We start from the raw sequence: 21851 nt of genomic DNA on the forward strand, positions 1-21851 counted from the left end.
AAAGTCTGACACATAATAAACAGCCGAGGAATTTGATATAAATCCCATGTGGTTGATTAAAAGGGAAAATAGGAGGAAAGGATGGAAGAGCTATTCCACAAGTCAACAATAACAAGTCGCACAATCCATTATCCTGCCCTATCTTCTAAAATAGACCACACAGAACAGACCTCACAGAAGCCAACTGACCTCCACAGTATGATAATAATCAGACTTCACTCCTGTGCATGTTCTGAATGTTTGAAGATTTGTAAATATCTACTAGGTCAAACTCTCTGTTAAACTCTAAGAGCAAAAGAGAACAGAGATGAATTCCTTCTCTTTGGCAGCAGAACAGGGGGGTTAAAACCTCAGTCCTTCTGCTCATGTGCATTACTGTAACTTGTTTTTAGTGTTTGGTGGGCTCAGAGTGAATATTGGGCTAACATTTATCAGGTGGCCAGAAATACAGCTTCAAATGAATGCTAATGTTGTTCTATGTCTGTTGGATGTGTAAAGAGACAACTGTTTGCCAAATCAGCTTAAAAGGTAATAACACTTCTGTGGAACACTCAAGAGCTAAAGCAAGCTAGAATAGTTAGAAATGTACCCTGCCTATTATACATTCACTGCTGGATACTTTTACACAGTTATTCCTCCTCCTAACTCCTATAACTACATCATACTCTGATGATGAATGGATGCCTTTTTGAATCATTGCAACACAAAAAGGAGGAACGGACTCTATTTGTTGCCTTCATATTTAGCCTCTTGAAATCATTGAGGGTGGTCCCAGCCAGGAGCACAAGTCCTCAAAATTTACATATAAAGCGAGCACTCCATTTTTTTCCTTCTCAGTCAGACTGTTGTCAAAGTAACTCTGCATTGTTGCTATTACAGCAATGCAGGAAAAGAAAATGTACTGGTGGAATTTTTCTTTAAGATGCTGAGGTATGCCAGCAGCTCAGCAGCTTTGTTGTAAATGAAAGAAGGCATGGAAACTGCTTCATCTGAATGTGACAGAACACACAACAAATGTCTATGGTCTTTCCCAGTTGGTGTTAGTCTCTGATGTTATTCTGGCCTCCATTACCGGTTTGACAAAATATGTAACATTAGTTCACTCGCAAGCTGTCTTAACTGCTCGATGAGTACTCACGAGGACATTCAACTGTGCATTCTTAGATTTGATAATCAGTGAATTAAATTGTAGGGAGCTGCCAATCAGTGTGCAGTATGAGTCACTTGCTTGTGGTCAGAAATGGTGCCGATCATACTTTGAGTCATTTGTTGATCCTGCGGTTTTTGATAAAGAAATTCAAATGAATAAACAGAGTTGAGTCACTTCCTGTATGAACTAACATGTAGTTTAAGAAGCTGCTGTTTAGTCCTCAGTCTCTGCTAACAGCCAACCGTGGGAAAATCAAACACTGGCATGGATGCATATCGGAGGAAAACACACACCCGACCTGTATCATGACTTGCCTTCACGCTGCAGGTTTAAGGGGCCTGCTGCCGATCATTCCTTTAAGTTCAACATCCAAAAGCAGTATATCTTGGCCAAACTGTAGAAAATATTGAACAGTCATCCCAAATTCGTATCTTATTCTCATCCAAGCTTTAATTTAGTCTCGTTCCATTCCTCTGACACACAGCTTTTGTCAGTTTGTTGCCTTTTTTGGCATTTTGGCAGCTGGCTGTCTCTGATCAAAGACTAAATGTTTGTGGCCAGAGAAACATCATGTCTTCCTTTAGAACTGCAGCCAAGTTGGATTACACTGATTTTATCCAGGCTACTGTAATACTGAACAAGCAAATATATCCATTTCAACACAAATGAGCAGTGGTGAAAGTGTTTAAACAAATAAATTACTGTGTGGCATCAGAGTCTTAATAAAAGGGGAAAGGAACTAAGTGTATTTATTCAAGTACTGTACTTTGAAGTACATGCACTTTACTTGAGTATTTCCATTTTATGCTACTTTGTATTTCAACTCGTCTACAATTCGGATGGAAACTTTTTACTTTTTACTCCACTACATTTATTTTAAAGCTCCTAGTTACTTTGCAGATTCAGATTATTAATACAAAATATAATCAACAAATACATTTTTCTGTATTATAGATTAAACTACCCGGCAGTATATAAGTACTTCAAATCAGCCCCACTTTTTCCAGCTGCAACAATACTTTTACTTTTGGTACTTTAAGTATCTTTCGATGCTAACAATTTGGCACTTTTACTCAAGTAAAATTTTGAATGCAGAACTTTTCCTTGCAATAGAGTATTTCTACAAAGTGGTATTGTAGTAAAAGTTCTGAGTCTTTCTTCACCACTGCAAAGGAGCATGACTTCACAACAGCACATCAGTGACTGGGTAAGTAACACATTTGATGTCATATCAACAGTCTCCATTAAAGCAGCTGCAAAAGCCTCTTGCAACGTTTCCTTCCTTTCTTTGTGCTCTCTGTTTCTTCAGTTCTAACAGCAAGATCCAAGACGTGAGACATGGATCCAATAATAGCATCTACATCTAGTCGTCTACCCTGTGTTACCGATGTGTTACCGTTCAGATTTAGTAGATTGCTGTACAGCACAAAACGGGAGGACGGCACTGCTCTGTTTTAGTCCAGGCAGAACACTGAAGTCATGCATGCATTAACTGATTAGCATCAGCTGCCTTATTATTGTTTCAATAGCTGCTTGACTACCAGCTGACTAGTAATGTCCAAATCCTATTCATACAGGTGTACAGCATGGCCATTTAGATTAGTTCCACCTGCAGGATCCTTGTTGCTCCTCAGATGTTCTGAGAGCTCCCTCTAAGAGCAGAGCCTTTCCCACCAAATCTAACTGTATAACTATATGAGACACACAATAAGGTGTAAGAGTAAAAGACTTTAAAGAGGAAAATTCTTCCCCAAAATGCGGCCTCAGTTTTGAAAGCTTAGCAATACCTTTGCATGTAGTCTGATATATTACTAAATCTATTAGTTGTTGGATAGAAAATAATTTAATCTTATAAATTAATAATAATTTTTAGCCATGCTTGTGGCATGGCTCTAAGGATGGCAATGTCGGTCAGTCGGTCGGTCTGTCCATCCACCACTTTGGTCCAGACTGAAAGATCTCAACAACTATTTAGTGGATTGCCATGAAATTTGGTTCAGACATTCATGTCCCCCTCAGGACAAAGAGTAATAACTTTGGTGATTGGTGACCCTTAACTTCTTCTTTTGTGCCATCATCAGGTCCAACTTTTAATTTGTCCAATGCTTGGGTTTAGGATGAAATACTTGACATGACAATGACACTCCCATCAGCCTCAGCTGTACTTTGTGTGTAGTGCTAATTAGCAAATGCTGGAATGCTAACACGCTGAACTAAGGTAGTGAACATAGTAAACATAATACCTTCTTTACATCAACATGTTAGCATGCTGATGTTTACATTTAGCTCAAAGCACCACTGTGCCTACGTACAGCCTCACAGAGCTGCTAGCATGGTTGTAGACACTTTGACTGTTGATCAGACAAAGTCAGCTGAATTTGAAGACATCACTTTGAGCTTTAGTACCTACAGAGAGACATTGTCAATATGTCTCACATTTGACAGACTAAAAATTATTCGATCATGTAAAAAAATAACGTGAAAGATGGTAAAAACATTATCAGCTGCAATCCTAGCCTATGGGATCTCAACCTAAAGGTGTTACTTAGTGTCTCATGATGCAAGAATCAGGACCAGGGCCTAGTGAGGACTAGATGGAAAATAACACTACAGGGTTAGAAATTCTAAGGGCATAATTCTCAACATTCACAAGACAAACATGCACACAAACACACAGATACACAGGAAGTTGTGTGCACATCAGACATTGACACAAACATTGCACACATCTCTCTCTCTGCCTGCCTGCCTCCCTTACACACACACACACACACACACACACACACACAGGTCACACCACTGTAAAGTGCCACAGTGCACAGAGGACGTACTACCTCTCACTCTGTTGTCAAATGAGTATGCATTCATCATTACCCCATGCTGTGGCGCCTCCTCATGTCTGACAACAAACACAGGCCTGAAACTGTCCTGAATGCAAACAGTGTTCTCTGTAATCAGCAAACTGGCGATAATGTGAGCAGCCAGTTTGTTACTGAACCTGCTCATCGTTCACATGAATGCACCATGACGGCAGCACAGACAGAAACTTCAAAGGGAGTTCACACAGACCTGTAAACGCTGACACCACAACATGTGATTATGGGAGAATCCTATCCTAAAAGACCACCTTGTGTACTGCGTTCCCAACCAAATTTCATACATCTTTTCTTGTGTGGTTTAAAAGGGGGGCATGAAATCCAGAGAAACATATGTAGCAATGTCAGGATGATATGACAAATCCAGAAGAACAAAGTTATCTCTCAGAGGTCTGAGGTAAACAACCAGAGGAAGGCTGGAAAACTTCCCAATGATTCTTACTCATCACACTATGACACTATGGGAGCCTACTTGCCCAAAGTCCTGGGCTACCTACTGTACCTAGCCTCTGTTTACCTTACCTCAGATCAGACATGACAAACAGTACAGAATACCACCTTTGCCACAAATTGTTCTGGTCAGGAAACAGAGGTATTGTAAAGTATGACAGAAGGAAACAAAGTCTACGAAAGTGTGCTCTATATGTCGGAAATGGGGATACAGTCTGTCAGGAGGGTCAGTGGCTGAAATTCTTTGGCTGTGGCACAAAAACAGGGGAAAGGAGACAGGAAGGGAGGCAGGGGTCTGTGTGCGTAGTAACTCCCAGAATACCTACAAACAGGTCAGGGAATTCCCTCTGACTCTGATTAGTGTGTGAACGCTATGAAGTATGCTGAATGACATGTGCATGCGTGTGTGTGCTGTGTACGTGACTGAGCGTAGGGACTCAAAGAGCAAACTTGATGACGGATAGTGTAAAGATAATACTATTTTCAGTATAATATAATTTTTTGTCAGTCACTTAAGGCAGGAGCATAGTAAAGTAAATATTTTATCTCAGAACAAATGCCATGAGCTTACTTTGCAGTGTTTCAGCAGGCTGATATACAAATATTCAAATAGAAGTCTGACTTAATATCCACATTTTTTTCCCCCAAACATGCTGGAATGCAATGCAAACACATTTCTAATCCTAAGAACATTTCCTGCATAATAAAAGTTACTTCCTTCAGACGATAGTGGAGAGGAGGCTGCACGCATGTAAGGGCCTCACCCTGTTCCTCACTTCTCAAAGGACTAATGGGCTGTAAATATGCTGAATTTAGGTTTTTAACCATGACTTTACTCCTGCTCGGTAACAATGGCTGTTATTCATCATTGAACTATATGTTGCTGTTTGTCACACATTGAGCATAGTGGGTATAATTTTTGTTTCTTGTTTATTAAAATAATTAAATATTCTGTAACAGTTTCATTTAAATAAATGTCTGTGTTTGCATTTTCTGTCTCCAACTGCTAAGTAAAACAGTGATCGCATCTTTTTGTATGAAATGTGCTGTATAAATAAAGTTTTATTATCATCAATAGATATTATTATTATTATTATTATTATTATTATTATTATTATTATTATTATACTGATTTGTTAATAGTTTTAACATTTGCTTATTTAATGCATGGTGTTTGGTACTCTGGAAAACATAAGGTGTTCCATTGCAAACCTCTTGCAGCAGCATTAGTGATTTGTTATCACTAATGGTGGATTTCTACTTGAAGCCTTGGGGCAACAGCAGTGTTGCCATGGATACTTACAGCGTTGGTTATGATTTATCAGATTTTGCCTATTGATATCGCCACTGCAACGGATGTATCGTACCTGATCTGGCCGTATCGTGCTTTAAATATATTCCCCACAGTAACTGTTTCACCTCACTATGTGATGTAGCAGGTGTAGGTGTCTCATTACTGAATAGAAAGCAGTGTAGTAAAGTATAGTAAGTGTAGTAAAGAGTGCCACCTACATAATAAACTAAAAGAAGGAAAAGAGGGAAGATCATCACAGTTCTTCTTCTGGCCACTGTGATCTAAATACTCAGTGATCTCAGTTCACCTTGACCTTTATGGAATTCAATTCATCACCTATGCTTACAAGATCAGACCCTTTCAGAAACAAATAATACATCAACTCCACAACCATGACACTGAACGGAAATTAATACAGATGAATTTTTCCTCCCCTCTTCTTAAGCCTGCTGTTAAACTATATCTGCCATAGACTGGGTGCAGGGTGACCGCAGGATGCTGTAGCTCCCATCCTAATGCATAATGTAGCCGTCTGTGGATATCTCTCATGAGGTTAAACAGGGAAAAGGCCACAGGGATTTTATATGGCTGCAGATCTCCATTCAGGAAGTGCAACTGAGACTGAAATCGATCCGAGGACGACACACAGAGAGGCAGAGACACACAGAGAGAGAGAGATCACATTAATAACACACACTGCATTTGGCAGCTTCCTGGAATCATACCCTCTGTCTGCACTCGCCTCTGTGCATTATCTAATGATACTACACATGAAGAGGCCTGCGATGGCACACTATGGTCCCAGTATCTTGACGCTGCAGATTAAAAGATCTGATGTATAAGCATCAAACACTGAGGTGCTCTCTACATAAGTCACTCATAGGACCAACTTTTGCACCGTGGCTAGATCCAATAAATAGTTTCCTATTAGTGTGACTGTGTGAAGACTCACACACACCGTCAATAGAAAGAACCAAAGTGTCAGACACTGACACAGCTGTAATTACATAAAGATTTATTCTGGGATGCTGATGAACCGGAGACCCGAGAAGCTTGCTTAATGCAATCATCTCTGACGTGTTCATCATGAATACTGTCTGGCTTCTTCTAGTGTCGGGTAATGAATTAATTCATATCAAAATCATGCTTGAGCACACTTCCTAAGAAAAACAAGTGGGTGGGTGATGGCTGGGGTATGTGTGTTAAGTCAGCAGGGCATTCCTTTAACAACAGGAGCTCAATATGACCACCTTCATCCTCCACCATTATTTCACCCTGACAGCCACCACCATCACCACCACCCCGCCCCTTGGAGCTGGGGAGTGGCATGACGGCATCATCAGATCACATTTCATCTTGTGCTGAACCTATTTTAAGACTCAATTTGGAAGTCTTGTCATGAATTTATTACTCTAATTTTGGGCTTAGGTCATAATCCTATTGATGGATTGTTGCATCTTGTATTTCTTCTGAACGCTACACATTGTTGTGCATCTTTTGTCATTTGCCTTTTTCCACCCACAGCTCCTACTGCACAACCGGCTATCCAAGAAGGCAACATTTCAGTTTACACTGCCTCTCCTGAGGTTCGATTCTGGATCTTTTGCCTTAGATGCTAAGGGGTTTTGAGAAATGTTTTCATGTCTTCATAGGGAACTTGGACTGACTTGCGAACTGTTGCCGCAAAGTTGGTAAAGCGCTTCGATACATTGTATACTGTTCTGCACAAATAAACATGACTTGAATTGCTTTGCCTATTTGTCTGCTGTTTGCCTGCTTATGTAATCACGGTATGTATGCACATACGACTGCTTGTTTAAAGGCTGCCAAGCAATAAGACTATCAGCTCATACAGATTACACCTATGAACCTCAACTCACACCTCAACTGCCTTAGTTATCAACTCTATCTTATCTTTTTGGTCATCACCGACCTCATCATCATCAGTGTAACAAAGCAAAGGCCATTCACAGTTATAGTAGATATCTATTTCTCAGCATTCTCCTGTTGTGCAACACGTGCGCATAACTTGTTCTGAGAGGTAAAACCTGACAGGTCACATGTTGAAAAGACGTAACTATAGGAACGTGCAGAGTGATGAAAAAAAGAATAAAATACAAATGTGGACAAATGATGCAAAAACAAACAAAAAAAACATGTTAGCTGACAAAAAGTGCAAACATCTTTGTCAGTCATTCCTTCCATTCGCTGTTATGTGTGATAATCAAAACAAATGTGCTACATCCCTCCTTGCCTTTAACACACACGGGGGTACAGAGATACAGATGAGTGATGGCCATTCAGTGCATGCACCATTTCACTCCTAATTTCAGGTGAGATGATGTTCAAATTTGCTCGTTGTGAGGTCTGAGTGTATGGCACGTCACTCAAATGCCAGCATGCTTTACTCCTTCAGTATTTGTCTGTTTACATGGGCTGGGTTACAGTCGCACTTTTCAGCACAAACGGTACTAGAATGAAATCAAGCACACCAGTCTAACACAGGCAAGAGGAGCTCATTCTCTACTTTTATCCTCAGTTGCTATCCACCGAAATTTTGTTTTTAAGTTTGAAATATAAATTGTGAAAGCTGAGTTAAAAGCGTCTGAGCTGGGGGATGTTCTGAGCTTCCGCTGGTTTTCAAACAATGCCTGTGTCGGACACCCCTCCCTGTCTGCCTTTCTATAGAGACACAACAACACAATAAAATGTCCCCTTCATTCTTTGCTGTCCGTGTCATTCCCACACTACGCACAGTCAAGCACCCAAATCATTGATTCTGAAAATCAAACTCAGAATATGGAAATACCTTTAAGAGAAGTGATCTCATTTTGGATAGACCTGGGTTTGTCCATGGTCACTTTTTGGCCTCCTTGTGAAGAACGATGATAATGAATGATGTAAATGTTGATGCTGAAGCTTCAATTGTTTAGCCTCCTCCCTGTTTAGCTGTAGTGATGACAGAATTGATGCCTTGTCTAAGTGAAATCCTGTGTCTGATGTTTTAGCCTTTTCTGCCTCTCTTTGGTCACTTTCCTCCTGTCTGCTGACCGGGACGCCACTCTGTTTTGGTTCCTGTGATACACCATGTGCACACACACTCACTTACATTCTCTCTCTCACACACACACACACACACACACACACACACACACACAAACATGTTGTGTGTACAGGCATCTGCACAGTGCGAAGCTCCTCCCTTGACCTCCCCCCCTTCTTCCTCCCCCTTCGTCCTCCATGTCCTCATTCTCCTAAAACTGGCTTTTCAGTCAGTCACTGCACCGCAAACCCAGCAAATCACTAAGTCAAACAGCTACCTGCTTTGCCACAAACCAATCGGGATATAGAGTAGATTACCTATCAATCACTCCACTCATTAGGAAGGAGACTGTAGAGGATACAGATAAATAGGAAGCAGAGGGTGGAAGCAAGTTCTGTTAATTTGTTGAGCAAAAGACGTAGAAAAAAAAAAGTGTGTCTGTGTGTGTGTTCATGCAGGGAAACAGAATCCCAGCGCCACACCCAGATCCCTGCAGTAATTCCCAGGATGAGCCTGCTGCTTACACAGACCGACCACAAACATATGGGGAGATATAACAACTCTCTCTCTCTAATTCCTAATCAAACTAGCTTAGCGCTAATTACACATTTGCCAGTTGTGAGCATCTTACCACATTACTATTAGCAACAAGGGTTTTTCTGTGACAGCAACTGATATAAGCACAGTAAAACAGATATTCAACAGTGGTTTGCATGAGAAATCCGTTGCAAAGTAAAAGCTTACAAGTCTTGGGTAACATCAGGGTAAGAGTTATACTTTTCATTGTGTCCCAAAGTGCACACCCACCTCAGCAGGGGACCTCAAACCATTTTTTTACTAGCTATTGAAGCCATGGGATTTGTAGAAAAATGGGAAATGGGAAAACAAATCTTCAAATACAACTGTGGAAACAAGCATCAGCAGGAGCAGCAGCTTCAATATAACGGTTACCTCCGCAGGCATTTCAGACATGCTCGTTCAATAAAGAGCTAATAAAAATCCTAAAGTACCTTAACCATGTAAACACTGCTGTTGTTTGTCTATTGTGATACAATCCTGGACCGCAGGAAGGGGAATGACAACTGGCTGTACAATTTCATATCTGCAGGTATACTAACAATGTATTATAGAATGCAGTGCTTCCTTAACTTAAGGAACCCCTAACACTACTTGAATCAGTCATAGGGAATATAGTCACAACAAAAAGTGATGTTGTTCATACCTGCTGTTATTTTTTGTAGTAGTCTGCCAATTTGTTGTGCTCAATTAAAAAAAAAAAATGTAGAACCACATCAGAAGAAATCTCCTCATGAGAATCCCTGGGACAAAATCATTTTATCTCTGGCTTGTTGGCCAAATCACAAATCTGCTGCGGTTACTAGACCCCAAATGTACTGAAAGCATTAATTATTTCCTAAAATCTGCTGAAAAGCTTTTTAATGTGAGCATGGAACTCCAATTAGAGACAAACTTGGCTCTGTCAACAAACAATCTGTGCCTGACAAATCCAAAACTAACCTCAGTCAATGTTGTACTGACTGGCTGGCTGACTTACATTGTAAGCATCGACACTGAGCACCACTGATCAAGCCCCATCATCACCAAGGAAGCCCTGCTTGTACCCAGCAGCACAGACTGTGGTCAAAGCCGCAGGAAGTGGATTAGTATGTACCAAATCAAAATCTAACAAAATAAACGATGGCAAACCAGTCCATGCTCCAATAATCGGTTAGCCTCCGTCTCGGCTCAGACAGCAGGCGGCCTTCTTGCAGAGCTATTATTTGATTCAGCTCTCGCACGGCCTCTTGTACATAATAAAGGACGTCTGGAGGAAATGACTGACACATTTTTGGCAGCAAGGAAAATGGAAGTCTAGCTGTTCTGCACAGTCAAGGAGAATTCAATCGTGTGTGTGTGTGTGTGTGTGTGTGTGTGTGTGTGTGTGTTTGTTTTAGAGTGTGTTTTGAAGTGCACGGCTTGTGGAAGTGGTTGTGGCAGCCGTCTCTGAGTACTTTTTGAGAATTTGTTTTTATATCAGACTTATACAACAGAATGACACACACACACACACAAGCCTGCAGACTTACAGATGGACCCAGCTGTGTGTTTTGTGTGTGTTTAAGTGTTTTACTTCTTGCTTTGGCCGACCTCAGTAGCCCTCTGGACCTTTGCCCGTCTCTCTCTTTCCACGCCTGACTCTTGTCACTGTGACGTGTTCCATTAAGGACGGCCAGACGACGCAACAAACAATCATGCATTATGTAGAAACACTGTTAATTCCATCAACAAAAACTATGCAAAGAATATTAATTGGCGACACTTTTTCAACAACAAATACAATACTAAGAGTAAGTAAAACCTATGAAAACTACAACTATGATGAAATTCTTACAATTATGATCAATGAATAAAAACTAAATGATCATGTGACAGACAAATGGACACATGAACTAATTAGTGTTTTAATGCAGTCTTACTCAACTACCTGCATGTGTCTGCAGAATCACACATTGTATGCTCCTGACTGCTAAAAAAGCCACCCATAATTATTACTTCCTCAGAAATTGATTTAGCTGCTTACCAGCTGGACCTAACATAACCTACGTCTGCCAGTAGTGTATAGCTGACTTTACTGGTGCTTAGAAGAAAGAAGTAACAGAGTTAGGAACTAAATTCATCCACAATCCCACTGAAAATTAGACAAGAAATGCAACAAAACAGCTGAGACAAACCACAAAAACAGGCAGGACAACACACTGACATTTAGCTGATTTAAGCTAAAGTTATTGTAACATTATCGAGGAATGTGGATGGAAAGCTAACATTACTTTCAGACAGCTATCTTTCATGTTGCTATCAGTAAGCATGAGTGGGCTGTAAACCACTTAAATCTTCACCCAGACGTTCGCTAAAGGAACAGCTTTACATTTTAGCTATGTGTTAACATTAATTAAATGCCTAAATGTGACGAAAAGTGATCATACATCATATGATTTTTGTCAAAACACTAAAACTATTCCCAATTGACACTGCATAGAAATATATATTTTTTTAAATATATCAAAAACAGCAGTTATTTCTGATAATCAGTGAACACAGGTGTGTGACAAACATCTACACCTCCATGTGATGCTCCCACATTCAAAAGCTGTGTGTGCTTTAGTCAGAATACAAATCCCAGGAAGCACTGAGTCACCTGAAAGGGGAAAATTACTCTAAGGAAACAAGAAAGATGCGTTTGTGTGCTTTATTTGCCGACATGACTCATGTTTATTTGTTAAGTAATTAACTGATTCTGTTGTGCCGTAGCAGATTTTACATCACCATACGCATTAATACATTGCCTGCAGCTGGATAATCAATCACAGATAATGCCTCTTAAACGCAGGAGTAAATTCCTTGGTTAGAGGGAAGAATGGAAATCTAATAGTGGGACTTAATTGCTGGATGCAATAAAAACCTGTAAGTAAGCTGTGTCTGATGTAGAGCCAGAGGGAGGTTTGGTTGCAGATTTTAGTCATGTTTCTCCAGATTGCCTGTGTGTGTTGCAGATTTATTACATAATGTTTCAAAGGCCTGAAGAAGATTTTGAGAAATATTGTCATTGTCTAAAGGAACATCTGGTTGCAGCTAACACTAAACTACCTAATTCTAACATGGCGACATATGGTTTGCTATATAACATATCTTTCTTAAATCCCTATTTCACGCTTACCAAGTGCTTGACATTTGGCTTGTGCAACCTCAGGCCTGCAGATGGTCATTTGGTTACATACTGCAACAAACACACCTTACAACGTCAAACACTAACTCTTCAGCTGCTCAGGGATACAGGGAATCTTTCAGCCGCAAGCAGCGTTTCACAAGTGGGTCTTGGGAGGAATGAGAGTTATGAGGAGCAGGGTTTTTGTTACGCTAGCCCAGGCTGAGCTGGAGTTATTTGCTTCTGTGCAGTTTGCAAGTCCAGTGCAAACTTATAGCAGGATCCTGCCAATCTAAACAAGAGTTTATTAGCAGCCGGGCAGCCTGTAAATTGCTGAGGTCTATTTGCTATGGGAATCTTCCTTCAACCTTTTACTAACAGTCAAAGCCGGCTAGATTACTTATCCTGTTAGAATCCTGCCTGTCCTTCACTTTCTTACCGTTTTCAGGAGTGTTCGAGAAATAGAGCTAAGTGTGTGTGTGTGTGTGTGCGTGTGGTTATTTGACAGTATGTGCTATTTTTTCAAAAAAAAAAAATGTTTAAAGACAAATACCAGGCACACAATCAACAATTTACCGTAACGTGAAAACTAACAGGAAAGAAAAAAGCAGCTACACGACCACCTGTTATCATTTGGCCGAGGTTCCATACTTAAAAAGGTACACTGTGGCGTGCGCCCGTTTTGTTAGTATCTCGTGCACACACACACGTGCGCCTGGAGGCTGGTGATGTGATGTATACAATAGTCCTGCTGATGGTTTCACGCTATCACTGATCCACAGTTGGTGGCGGTAACGTGCCAAGTAATGTAATGTGCCAACAAAGGCAATGAAGAAGAAGAAGACCGCTAGCAAACAAACATGGATGAAGGCTTCATATTCTTTCAAAAAAAATATCAGCTCTGCAATGCCTTTTGTTGAGAAACAGCGAATGTAGTTGTCTGAGCAAACTCCAACTGTTGATGAAGACCATGAGATGCAGTTGAATGCACCAGAAAAAGATATTACTTCTTTTAAAAATCATGGCTGTTCCTTGTCACTGAGCAGCTGAAACCTTCAGTGTGGGGCCTCGCGGCGTTGTGTAGAAAATCTAATCGGGGATGACTCTTTGATCTAGTCGCAGAGTAAAGGCCAGACAGCCACTGGCAATAGTCAGAAATCTCATACATTGGTCATTGAGAATTATCAAAAACCAAATCAAACCCTATCACGTAGACCGGCCATTCTGTGCCATGTAGCAATAACATCCGCACTTCTCTGGTTTATACTCATTTTTTCTCCTCTTCTTTAATCTTCGCCTCACTCCTCCATTTCACCCAGATAAATGGAGCTGGCTGTTTCTGTGTTAAAGAGTTAGCGATAGCAGCTGGATTTTTCCTTTATGAAACAAGCTTCAAAGAGTTTTTTTTTCAAGTACAGGTATAAGTGATATATATGGCTGAAACATAAATACTAGTAGCTACCATAGTATCGAGCTAACTAGCCTTGTTTGCTACCCTGTTGAAAATTCACAGCTGATCTGTGTAAACAACTGCTTGCATGCCTGGTGTTTCTTGGAAACAAAAGCTGGAGAAACTGAGTGAAGAGATACAAACTGGAAAAAAGATGTCTTGCTGAAAGGTTTGGAACTAGCAATGCAACATTTCCAATGGTACCATTTTGTCTGTTTCTTTCTCTGTAAGTTATTATTGCTCTGCACAAAACTACTATACTAACCCTTCTTTTTGATACTCTTCACCTAGGAGTGTTTCATAGTCCCGCTGGCTCTCAGCCTCTCTGCTCTGTCTACATCAGACTGGTAGCCCTGCTGTGAACATCCAGACAAAACATTCCTTCTGTCTGAGGTCACCCAGCCACTCAAATCTCTGGCCCAATGTACCGGCTTAGAGCCATGGGCAGCAGTCAGCAGCAGACCAGCCTTGCCACCAAGAGAGACAGTCTCTGTGTTAGCCAGTGATAAAATACTTAAGCCAATGGACTGAATACAACAGATCAAGGCCTCTCAATCAGATCGGATGTGAGAGGCAGAGAAGTCATATCTGATTTTGGAAGGTTTTCAACACAAGTCAGGGAATCCACAGCTCGAGTACTATATTGTCATGTTGATGGTTGTTTCGGCTCACATTGAATTTACTTAAAACCATCTCATAATTTATTAAATGATCACTTTTCTGTTGGATTTTACAGTTTTTCTTTGCTGAAAAGGAATGCGTCCATGTTGAAAGGCAAATATCATGCAGCTGTTAAAACCTCGACAGGGAGCCATACCGATATACGCAAGACTGGTGAAGAATTCTGGGAACTGAGACGGCATGGAGCAAATTACCCCTGCAGGTTTTCTCCCATGCTCCACCCTTGAAGACCTAAGACCAGGTCCCATGGGGGCCTTCAAGTTGTGTGAGGTCGCTCCCTATAAAGAGCCTTCCGTTTTGAGATTTAGATCAATTACAACAGAGAGGCGGACACTGGAAGGTTCTGCTCCAAGTCACATCCTATTTGAAGAAGGGAGAAGAAGAGGGTGTGAGTTAGAGTTTTCTGCAGTGGACAGGGAGCAAGCCCCAGAGGTCCCCCACCCACGCTCTGACTCATCGGCCTTAACTCAGAATCAGTTGGTTGGAGCTGGGCCAAGACCATCACTGGAGAGATGCTGTCATTTCAGCTTTATTTAGACTCAACCATCAGCTACTGAGAGAGAGGAGGCTAATCCACACTTTGATTAAAAGAGGATCTTAGAATCCCCAAATTGCAATAAAACTGACCTCAAAGGCACCTGCTATGAAATGGAATATAATAATAATCTATTTCAGCTACTATTCTTAATGCCCTGGAAATCAGTTCAAAGCTTTTTATCCCCTAAGGTTTTCCTTAAAAGTCCATTCCTCTGCTTTTTTGATTGTCAGGTCTGTTGCTATGAGGTCAATGATCCACTAGAGGCTGTGCTTACCCAGTAAGGTCCAAATATGCTCAACCAACATACAGAGAAGTATGAAGAGTTGACAGCAAACATAATATTATAATCCTTGCAGTAGTACTGTAGAACGTACAGTTAAAAAAGATCAAACAATATATAAAAACTAAATGCTTAATGTCTTATTCAAATCGCTGCACTCTCGAAAGCACTGATAAATGTTCTGTAGAGTAGATAAAGACTGACAGAGGAATATTAATCAATTATGGATAGTACACTTAGTATTATGCATCCTTAATAAATGGAACACACTACCTTTCATCAGATACTCAGTAAGCCTGCTGTACTTCTGCAGAGAGAGGCAGAAACCTCCAGGGACCTGTAAGTTGGATGCTCACATAAGGCTGGAAACACTGTCTCTGCCAAGTAATGCCTCCCATGGGCCTTAAGGGAAAGTACACGGAGCTGGCAGTGTGTGTGTGTGTGTGTGTGTGTGTGTGTGTGTGTGTGTGTGTGTGTGTTAAACAAACCCAACAGCTGGATGGAAAAGTGTGACACTGCTGTGGGCTCTCATCACCTTCAAACCGGTCAGATGTTACCGGTGGAGCACGCCACCGATGCTTTGTTTACTGTTGTAGGCATAACAGTGAAGATGTCACAATTAGTTAAGAGGCAGACATTGAAACTTGTCATACTGTTTCTGGGAAGAGATGAGAGGATAAATACTGCAGTGTGTGATTGTGTTCCATTCCCCATTTAATCTTCCATCTGAATTTTTACCTTTGTTAAAAGTGAAAGTGAGTCAAATGACATATAAAGGGGAACTTTTTAATCAATTACATATTCTTACATCAATATATTTTTATCAAATCTTTTACTTATTTAAATCTTTGAACTTTAACAGAAAAGCAATATTACCAAATACTCCCACATCATTTTCTCAATTTATAGTTTGATCTACAGAATGTCAGTGAAAAATGCCCTCACAATTACCAGAAGATTTTTGGGTTTTGGACTTCAGAAAACAACCAATTTGAAGGCGTCACTTGGGACTCTGGAAGATTGTGACGGGCATTTTTCACTACTTTTTGGCATTTCGCTGACCAAACAATTGATTAATCGAGAAAATAATTGGCAGGTAATGAAAATAACTTAGTTGCAGCTTCAATTCAGTTGACTACCATAAAGGAATAAGAAAACCAGAAAATATCCCCATTTGAGAAGCTGCAAACACTGAATTTTTGATGATGAATGATTAATTGATCATCAAAATAGTTGGAGATAAATTTTCTGCCGATGCACTAATCGATTAATTGACAAATTGTTTCAGCTCTAGTACACACATTTTGTAACCTATTTGTATTATGAGTACGATTCATACTGTGTCAAGGTATTGTGTCTCACTGAATTGGCGAGACAGTTGGAAGCCAAACAGGAGTCCTGAGGCCCACCGTGACAACAGGCCTCCCATCTCACCTTACACACGTGCCTCCACCTAAACAAACTGCTGCTGAGCGTGAAATCAACCACATACCGGATCAAACCTCTCCTTCATGCTCTGCTTTTTCTTCCTCTTAATATCTACTTATAATCTCAGTTTCATTTCAGCTCTCTATTTCCTGTCTTCCTTCTCTCCCACACTCTCTGAGTGCCTCATCATCTTTTTCTGTCTCCGCTATGCACGGCAGGGAGTTTCTGCTGGAGGCGCCACTCTGGCTACTGGCTGCTATGCTCAGCTCCCAGGATGGGTGGTGGGACTTGTCCCACATGTCTGACAGATTTACATCAGTTCTTCAGGAGACCTTTCAGCTTTCCCAAAATTGACACCAATGTGTCTGTCTCTATTCCAAAACGGACTCTTGCAGTCCACTGCCTCCTACTGAAAGTCACACAAAATAGTTAGACCACTAACTACATTTCAGATCCCTTTAGTGGCTAAAGTACACTTCAGTAGACCTCAGGGCTTTCTGTCTCTTAGTCTAGACTCATGACTATAGTCATGACACTTCCCATTGTCTCTTGGCCTAGACTCTGTAGTAGCGCTATCACCTTATATTCAAAATTTAAACTACTGTTCAGACACAGAAACAATGTAATACTTGGTCAGTAATCATCTGTATCAATTAGAAATTCTTAGTGTATATTCTTGTGTCTTCCTGTAAAACACTCCCATTTGCTAAATGTGATAAACTGTACAGTTGGAAATGATTGTAGTAGTAGTTATGCGGTCCAACATTGCCCTTGGCACAACTTTAAGTACAGTATACACGTCAACTGAGTGAGTAAAGCTGTGAATTCATGGAATGAATGTAAAGGCCAAAGATGAATGATGTATACCAGGTCTTCCACGGTTCTGCTACACACATCAAGTGTGTGTGTCCTGCTGTGAGAACAGCTTTAACAACTTTGTTAGGGAAAGGTAAAGTATTGCACACTGATTTCATTCCACGCAAAAGCACTTTTCAAACATTTCAAACACAACCTTGACCAGATGAAAGGTTGCTGGAGAGAAACTGGAGCCCGGCACAAGAGAGTTCGACTGTGTCAAAGTGCAGCTACAGTGCTATAGGAAGGCCAGAATTAGCAGTGATTTGAACACTGAGATAAGGAAACAAACAACAGGCAGTTTTTTTCCAGGGCTGTCGTTTTGACCTGTGGCTGGAGGAAGAACGGGCACACCCCTCAGAGACCCGGCGGTCAACGGACACATGAGAGGCCCTGCTTAGTTTAACAGCAGCCTATCATCTCAGAAGCTGCTTTATCTATGAAACAAATCATGCCTTTTATGTAACGCCAGTTTGTGTAACCCTTTTTGGTGAAACCGTGTAGCCAGCCACACCATTTAGGGTTGTTTTTAACTAATCGCATCTTCTGTCAAAGCCGAAGAGAATATGTCTGTGAAAGGTATTCGGAGCTGCTAACAAGCTTTACTCCTCTGTCTTCGGTACCTCAGACCAAAAGAGATTAAGTGATCTGCTAACAGAGTAGAATGTAATAAGTTATTCCTTGTGGCATATTTGTAGTCCCCAAGGGTGTGTGTGTGTGTGTGTGTGTGTGTGTGTGTGTGTGTGTGTGTGTGTGTGTATGCGGAAAGAGTAGTGAGAAACCTCATGTAGAATGTCAATGTTTGCGCGTGTGTGTGTGCACGTGGGGCACATTCCCCCCGTTGTCAGCTGTGTGGGGTGACCTGCTGTGACATTCCTAGCCCGTGTGGTGACTCTCACACCGGCCGGCACCAGTTGCCCTGAATACCACTGACCAGCAATAAACTCATTGCCTTTCAGCGTCAGGAAATGACAGGGCTGACTAAGAAAAAGACCGACACTGTCATACACGCACGCTCGCACACATCATTAGCTGGTAATGCACATTATCATGCGTCAGATCATGTGCAAAGGGGTACTTCCATTATTACTCACTTTGAATTTAATAACCCTAAAGTCTATTTAAGTCCCGTTGGCAATCAAGCAGAAATGTTTCCACTTGCTCTGGCTTTCAGAATCTGGACAGTATTCAATGTGAATAAAATTACTCCCGCTTTCAAAACATTCTTGTCTTCCCTCAACAGAGTGCTCCTTCACAGTGGACACAGAGATTTCTATTAATTCAAGCCACAGTGGAGCAGATGGTACTTCAGTTACTGTGGGAGCTCAGCTTTTACTGAATATTGTCCGTATTTGTCTGCTTTCTTTCAAACTGTCTACTAAAATTGGTCTGTGTTTACAGTGGCAAGGTGGATTCAGGGTCTTCCGTTAAAAAAATGTAACTGGCATGCTGTACTCTGCGTCACCATTTCCCAAATAAGGACATGGAACAGAACAAATTCAAGGTCAATTTGAACACAAAAAGTGGGCAAAACAGCTTTTGTTTAAGATCAAACACGCATTTTCAATCCCTAATCCCCAAAATTCTACAGGGGCAGTCTCAGGAAAAGGCCAAACACCTGTCATTGTGCAGTGAAAATAACACCTGCAGTGACTAGGTTTAAGACATTCCAATGTTTAAATTTAGAAATAAAAGGTTTTAGATGCGAAAACGACATGTTAACTCACCATCAGCTAAATGTAAAAAATAAAATGTGAAGATTAATTCTTTCTGTATACATCATAACCAGGACTCAACAAAGAAAAACAACTGTATGTATGGACTTCCTATTTAAAGGAATAGTTCCACATTTTGGGAAATACACAGGCATTTCTTTGCCTTATTGGTTGACACATATACATCTTGCTTCATCCCTTTATCTATCTCTGTGCTCATGCACACACATTCAGGCACTTCAGTCCAGTTTTAATGATCATTTGAGATGGGAGGGTTGGGAAATGAGGGGGAGGGAATGTTCTCCGAGCTTTCGAGGTGGTGACTCCTCTACTTTTTAAAAGACCTTTCCATCTACAGTAATATGTTGTGGGAATGGTATGCACGTTAGTGTGCGTGTGTGTGTGTTAAGCTGTAGTACTTGTGTACTTGATGTTTTTGTTTTCCCCATTAACTTTTTCATAGCTCATTGGAGCCTTGAAGCTACAATCCCAGACTAATACTCGACTTAATAAAGCATCAAAGCCCTGCCCTGCAGTATAAAGCAGTGGAGACACAGAGCCTTTGTGTCAGACACAACCCAGGTGTTAGAACCTCAGTATTTTCCACACAATGTGTTTTCCACACTCTTTTTTCCTCTCAAGCCACAAAGCCATGTGTTTCTTGCTTGTAAAAATCAGGGAGAAACTCGCAACGCTTAAACACCACAGGGCTCCTGGTTTGTGTGAAAAGAGCAGCAGCGAGGCTCAAGGCACAAGTCCAGTGTGACGCATGGAGGTATAATGAGCTGACAGCTGCCAGTCAATCTGCTAGTTAAGCAGTTCTTTTCCAGCTTAAAAGCAAACAAGATGTCAGATTAAATAGGATCATCAGTACAGTCGGTAGCGGACATCATCATCTACAGGACTGCTGCGCAGCATTACGCAGTGAGACAGCAGATACACATCTGTCTGACTCAGCAATGTCATACACTCCGGCAGGAGCACGACTTTGACAGATGGAGTCTGAGTTTAAATGGGTTTAACCGTATGTGTGCGAGGTCTGAATGAAATGGGTCAGAATTTTAGTTTGTATGTTTTGTCATTAAACGCAGAGAGGTAAAGACACATCCTTGAGGCCCATCAGTGTTTCCAAATATGAGTGAAAGACAACTGTCTAAAAACAGTCTGCAAACAGTTTGAACTTCAATGCCAAGAAATCCTGTAACTTGCTGTGATATCAGGAAAATGCTGTTTAGCAAGAAGGATGGATTTAATCCTTAAAGTAAAGATTCCAGTTTATTACAATTTGGGCCATTTTTTTAGTTTTGGCATCAGTTTCTAATGTTCTAAAAACATTGTACGGAGCAAGAAACAAAAGCAAAGACAGTAGATGGTGTGCACATTTAACCCCAGTTGGATACAGGTGCAGGACAAAAAGCAGCACACAGACGAAAACGTTTCGGTATCCGTCATGCTTTGTCAGGCCTTCCTTTGTCCTTTTTCAAGAAAAAGTGGCCAAATGGTCAGACAGGTTGAAAACAAGATCTCAGAAATTAACTTGGTTTGTGGAATGTTGATATTACCCACAGGGGTGACTTCGAAAATATTGCCAAAAGGTGTATGAAAAGGGGATTACCCTTAAATTGATTATTCACTTCCTATCAGCAGAAACACAAAGTTCCCAGCTCCCCAAAATTCCAAATTTCCACTTGAATTCAAATTGAATAAAAATCAGGTTAAGTGACATGGCATCTCTGCATAGGCTATATTCTTTCATGTATCTCACCTCAGCATCAACCTCACTCCCTGTCTCTTGTAAACATTCTCTATTCATCTCCTTTCTGGCTCTCTTTCTCTTGCTCTCTCTGTCTCTCTCTCACATTCCCCCACTCACACACTAACAGTCATAAAACACCAGAGATTCAGGCATAAAAGAACAGCAGCTTCTGTTCTGCAAATTGCTGATTGTTTGACAGGAAGGCCGACAGATTGGGGGAGCATCCCTCCAGAGCTTCTCTCTCTCTCCTATAAAAGGCTCTAAAGGAATCCCAGCATAGTCGCGCTTATCAAGCCCTGTCCCAGAGTAACCTTTGACCTGAGCTGTGTGTCACTGCTGATCTATCTCAGGCAGCAGGATGCTGACACATGTGAAAAAAATAAAATGACCTAAAAAAAAAAAAAGAAAGAAAAAAAAAGGAACAACCCACTTTTTGGCTACACAAATCTGACAACTCTCACAGCAAAGTAGCATGGCTAAAGGGACAAAGCTAAGCACTTTCTGACCCGCGCACACGTGCTAAACAGAGACACGCCCTGCATGAGTTTAATGTTGAGCTTCATTTCAGTTTGTGTATTTAACGGAAATACAGTAACAGAAAAGTTCCATTACAGAGATTTTCCTGTTTGGTT

General features: G+C 40.9%; 1 protein-coding gene across 9 annotated transcripts in view; it reads right to left on the reverse strand.

Moving 5' to 3' along the window:
• Positions 1 to 21851, reverse strand: part of plecb (plectin b) — a 130856-nt gene that overhangs the window by 86913 nt on the left and 22092 nt on the right. For 2 of the 9 annotated variants that reach the window (XM_044209211.1, XM_044209209.1), the window contains exon 1: positions 8580 to 8640. The exons of the other annotated variants lie outside the window; for them this stretch is intronic. In XM_044209211.1, coding sequence (XP_044065146.1) covers positions 8580 to 8625 — 46 coding nt within the window. In that variant the 5' untranslated portion in view covers positions 8626 to 8640. Of the gene's footprint in view, positions 1 to 8579; positions 8641 to 21851 lie in introns of those variants that run through there. 9 annotated transcript variants of the gene reach the window in all.

Source organism: Siniperca chuatsi, linkage group LG9 (assembly GCF_020085105.1).
Source record: "Siniperca chuatsi isolate FFG_IHB_CAS linkage group LG9, ASM2008510v1, whole genome shotgun sequence".
NCBI lineage: Eukaryota > Metazoa > Chordata > Actinopteri > Centrarchiformes > Sinipercidae > Siniperca > Siniperca chuatsi.